This window comes from Sphaeroforma arctica, assembly GCF_001186125.1.
Source record: "Sphaeroforma arctica JP610 unplaced genomic scaffold supercont1.501, whole genome shotgun sequence".
NCBI classification, from domain to species: domain Eukaryota; class Ichthyosporea; order Ichthyophonida; genus Sphaeroforma; species Sphaeroforma arctica.
In genome coordinates this window covers 5,126-10,087 of record NW_014040057.1, presented here as the reverse complement: position 1 = coordinate 10,087, position 4,962 = coordinate 5,126, and the positions used below count along the sequence as shown (strand labels likewise).

The window sequence follows — 4,962 nt, the reverse complement described above, 5'->3', positions numbered from 1 at the left end:
TCGTGTTGATGTGTACCTCTGTAGCTGCTGATGGTGGTACAAAACTGTCGTCGTTCGCAATCGCGTTCACCTATACTTGCGGAGTCGGGCGTGTAGTGACCAAGTCTCTGCCCAGGTTGTTGGGCTGTCCCTGTCCTAAGGTTGGAGTTGCGGACGGTCTGTGTGCCGGTTGTGCGTCTCCTGATGTGCGGTTGGCGTCATACGGCCGCGCCCTGCCGTCCGTACCCCCTGGGGGCGACGCTCGGAAATGGTGACATCGCGAAATATGACGTGAACCTGGCGGAGCTTGTGCCTGACATCCAGCACACGTTGGGGGTAATGTCGGCTGGGGTCGCTGTGCCCAGTTCTGTGACTGTCGTCGAACTGTCTGCGGGTTAGGGCGGCTATTGGTGTAGTCACGAGCCCCATTACTTGGTGGGCCTTCGCGATTATTACGGTTCTGGAGTCGCGCCGCAGTGCGCTGCTGTGCGTCCTGAATGTCGGGACTCAACAACTGTAGAAGCTCGTGAGTCTTCATTAACTGCCATTTGGGATGCAATTGTAGAGTGCGTTCATACGTACGGCCGTTGAGAGCTTCCTCCAACAGTTGAACAATGCAGTGGTTTAATAAATTCTGTTGGAAGTCTGCATCCGTCTGGCTTTGTTCACGTGCCCTCCTGTGGTTCTCCATGAGCTGTGTCATTTGTTCCGTAATAGGGGTGTGCATGTTGCGGTTGTGGCCCTTGGCAAGCTTACGAAACGCGGGATCAACAGTGCCTTGAGTCTCGTGCAAGCAAATCTGTTCGATTTGTAGTTGTGGCGTCCACATCTTCAATCGTTCAGAATTGTCACGTATGTAATCCAATGTTGATTTCTCAGCCGTAAAGTAAGATAATATCTTGTGGAATCATGTAAGGCTCCAAATATCATCTAACTCTGCGATATGCGCGTTCTTAAAGCCTCCAGTAGAGCTCCCTTCATGTCCCGTTCTATGATGCCGTGGAGGTGGTATATATTCGAGGGCCAATCCGGCCATGTACGAGGTGATGGTACCGGACGCTTTTCCACTGGACGGGACTCTAGCGTGGCTCGAAGCGTTTCGATCGCTTCCCTAAGAGCTTCAGCTCGAGCCGTATTATTATCCTCTATTGCTTGGCATAACTCGTCGCTCAAGTGTAGCATACGTGCGTGTAGTACCTGTCGACTTTCTCAATACTCGCCGGTGTGGGTGGAGGTGTGAGCGACGTCGTCTCCGCTCGCTTAGACGTCTGTACATGCTCACTGGTTGCTGCCCTCTCGAATGATTGTCGCTGTTGTTGTTGGCGATAGGTCGTACTCATCTGGTCCTGCCTGTTCTTGAGCGCTTCCTGCCCATGTGGTTTTTTTTTTGGCCAACACCTGCTCACGTGCGAATTCTTGGAATGACAGAGCCTCCTCCAGAGACGACAAAGTCTCTTCCTCTTCGGAGACAATGCCCCCGTGTATGTGGGCTAGTCAACGCTTCGTGCGCGGACAACATTGTCGTAGGCCGTTCTGAAGATGTACGCTTCAGCCTTTGTTCGTACTTCTCCAAGAGCGATTGTTGTTGTGCCATGAGTTCGGTTAGCTTCTGTGTTGACGACTGGCCCTGCACCGTGCCCTTGTTGTTGGAACGACGGCGGCGACGCCTACGCTTATTAGGTGGGAGGCGTGGTTGCTCGTTACCGGAAGATGAGGCTCCAGAAATACCCGAAGACGAACAAGAGGGCAGTCCACTACTAGCTACATGATCACCAGTAATGGACTGCCCCCTGTCCGCACGCAGGTCGGGATCTCCTTTGGCCTCGTCATTAATTACCACGTCTTCCTTCGTTAGGCTGATATCACCCCTGGGTGTCTTGGATGCCCGTCTAATGTTAGTCGCTGCTTGGTGATGAATCTTTCCATTCTGTAGTTCCATCCGTCCGTTCTCAGCTCGTTGGCTGGTATGGTCCGTGACAGACTAGTGGCGCTTAGTCCCTCGACGGTCTATGTTGTCTTCCTCCCGACGTTCAGGGGTCAGATGTTGCTACCTACGGCTTTGACGTAAGTTGTACATAATAGTACGTTGTGTGGTTCAATGGAGGTTTGGAAATGTATGTAAACGTCCTCGAAATAGGTCGGGTATAAATACTTCTCCGTCCTAGAGATCGTTTCTCATCTCAGCAAGTATCGACACTGTTTTCCAGGAAAGATTTATTCCGTGCCCTTCACTACGTTCCTTTTCAGAGTGATACAATAGTACATGAATCCTGCTCATGCCTCCAGCAGACTATGGTGCCGTATATCCTTCGATGAAATAATTGTCGGGGTTCACCCTACACTCCTTGGGTGCTACTCCAACCTCCTAGTGGAGTCACATCCTTCTTCGGCGACATACTTTTGCTCCTTAGAGAGCTCCACCGCTCTCGCTTTACTCCCCTTCCTTTGCTAATCTTACTCCCTTGTGCAGCTACATGTGCCGTTGCGGTTATTGGTATATAACTGCCTATTGTCGGCCTGTCGTGCCCTACGGACTGCTCTGTTTACCTCTAGATCCTGCTTGGTACTTTCTTTCGAGCATCTCTAATACAAAGTTCTGCTTAGGCAAGTAGTTCCTAGTGCCTCTGTGGATTCTAACTGTGTATTATACAATTCTTACCTCGACATCCCCTAATTTACCAGATATCATCTTTGTCTATGTACTGTAACTCCTAAGGTGGTTCTTTGATTTACAGTAAGACTCAAATTGTACTATTAGTCCGTATCGTTCCACGATCTTATTGCTAACCTCATTGTTCAATGTACCTGGGTACCATTTAAATATGTACATACTCTCTATCCCTTCGATCTCTCAATTTTGTCAAGAAGAATCTCTCATACCACGTTAGTAACGTACTATGCCTATGATATTATAGTATATATCTATAATTATTTACGCTGACTTGTTCTTTGTGTCCTTACTTGCTTTATAACCTTCGTTTTAATCCCTTTCAGTTCTAACTGGGACATTGCGAACTACCTAACTCTTCCCTTTGTCTATGTCTAGAGTTAGGGCGTATTTATTGTAGTATTATATCTCATTGGCCCATCTACAGTAGGAGCAACATTGCTAATTCTATTCCCGATTGCTTCTATGCATACAACCCCTTAGATCTTACTCACCATATACACTGGTTCCATTTCTCTCATGCAATTTCTACAGAGCATCCTCTAACCAAGAATATTTCCAGAATAGGGTTCTAATTCGATATCTAACCCACAATTTCACCCATACTATTTGTTTCTACAACATATAATCACCAAACTATTTTGCACCATCGTTTCTACTTAACTGATCGTCTGACTGGACCCTCGTCTTGGCCGTTTGGTCCTTCTTGTCCTGCTGATTTCGTTCTTATACTTCAGATGTCTGTTCCTGATTCGATTGCTTCTTGGGTTCGGTCGTGGGCTTCTTGGGTTTGGTCGTAGTGTCATTGTTTGCCTCCGTTCTTGGAGCCACAGTAAAGTTAGATACCTGTCTAGGAAGCCTGAAACGTTCGAGCTGTCTAGCCATACTGATTCTATTGAGCCTGAAGCGTCCATTGTTCCCTTCAGATTCCTTTTGCTGATTCCATCGGTCGTGCTGATCGTTCGGTCTCGGCGTCTCTTCCTCTTCGCTGCCACTACTCGACATCAATGATGGCATTGTGGCACTAGCATCACTACTTGTGTACCCACTATCGTCTTCTACCGCGGGATACCTGTCTAGGAAGCCTGAAACGTTCGAGCTGTCTAGCCATACTGCTTCTATTGAGCCTGAAGCGTCCATTGTTCACTTCAGATATCTTTTGCTGATTCCATCGGTCGTGCTGATCGTTCGGTCTCAGCGTCTCTTCCTCTTCGCTGCCACTACTCGACATCAACGATGGCATTGTGGCACTTGCATCACTACTTGTGTACCCACTATCGTCTTCTACCGCGGGTAGATTTTGAAAGATTTCGTCATTTTGTCGCGCCATCTTACTTCCGCTATTATAACAATCGGTGTTCTTTTTCTTCGTCCGTTGTATTCCTGTAGAACAATCTAATAAATTTCATTCAATTATTATAAAGTAGCATATTTCCTAATTACCAATAAACTCACAACTTCATTGGTAAATTAAAAATGTGGTAAACGAACGCTCCAATAACTGTATCGCAACGTTCTATCCGTAGAGAGGGAGACGTTGTTCATTTATTAGTAATTGTAAAATTAGTGACTCTAAAAGTGAGTCACAAGTCATGTGCTGTAATAGTCAGCAAAAACTAAGTTTATCAGATTATTCTGATAAACTGTAAAAAAACTAAAATAAACAACTAAAACCTATGTACTTGTATTCTGATCACACTAAACAGAAACAGTCCTTTGTCAGCAAACAGATGAAGTACTCTCGTGACTCAGGTATTGAAGTGGGTGTTGTGTTGTTGCTCGATGAGGGTACTGATATTGGTAAAACATGCGCATGTGTGCGCAGAATCGGAGTGAACACATCGTTGGTTTGGTTTGATGTTACTGTTGTTCTATTCTGTCTAAGCTGTGAACTATCCTTTCTGGGTGCTAGAATACGCCGTTTCTCCGGACATGAACGAGGTGTGTTGGTTTGACTGCTACTAGAAGTATCTGTGAGTCATGGCGAGATTTCATCCGATAAGCTATATGGTTTGAAATGGAGAATACCATCATAATTCAGTCGTGTTCGTGTCTTCGCATTTGTGTTAAATATTGAAGGATGGAAGTGATGTTTGTGAATCCGAATAGTTGAACGCTTTTCTTCTATAGCTCGCACTCATATACGCTGTGCAAGCCTTATTCGGGAACCATCATCGCATACTAGTTTTTTTGGTCACATCGTCAACATTGCATGGTAAGAATATATCATCTGTACTTGAAATATCCTCACCACATACCTCTTCGCTATTTGTGCATACACACTTAGTGTGTTGTGCTCCCACTTCACCCCAAAC

The 4,962-nt window shown here is 46.2% G+C and overlaps 2 protein-coding genes across 2 annotated transcripts; both read right to left on the bottom strand.

Moving 5' to 3' along the window:
- Positions 1 to 1,148: 1,148 nt before the first annotated feature.
- On the bottom strand, positions 1,149 to 1,918 carry SARC_06788 (hypothetical protein; the record flags this gene model as incomplete). The annotated part of the gene is made up of 2 exons (XM_014299288.1): positions 1,149 to 1,377; positions 1,545 to 1,918. The coding sequence occupies 2 exons, from the start codon at positions 1,916 to 1,918 to the stop codon at positions 1,149 to 1,151; spliced, it is 603 nt and encodes a 200-aa protein (XP_014154763.1).
- Positions 1,919 to 3,373: 1,455 nt separating this feature from the next.
- Positions 3,374 to 3,732, bottom strand: SARC_06787 (hypothetical protein; the record flags this gene model as incomplete). Its single annotated transcript, XM_014299287.1, has 1 exon — positions 3,374 to 3,732. A coding segment is annotated over one exon (359 nt), but the record flags the coding sequence as incomplete, so codon positions are not given.
- Positions 3,733 to 4,962: the final 1,230 nt, after the last annotated feature.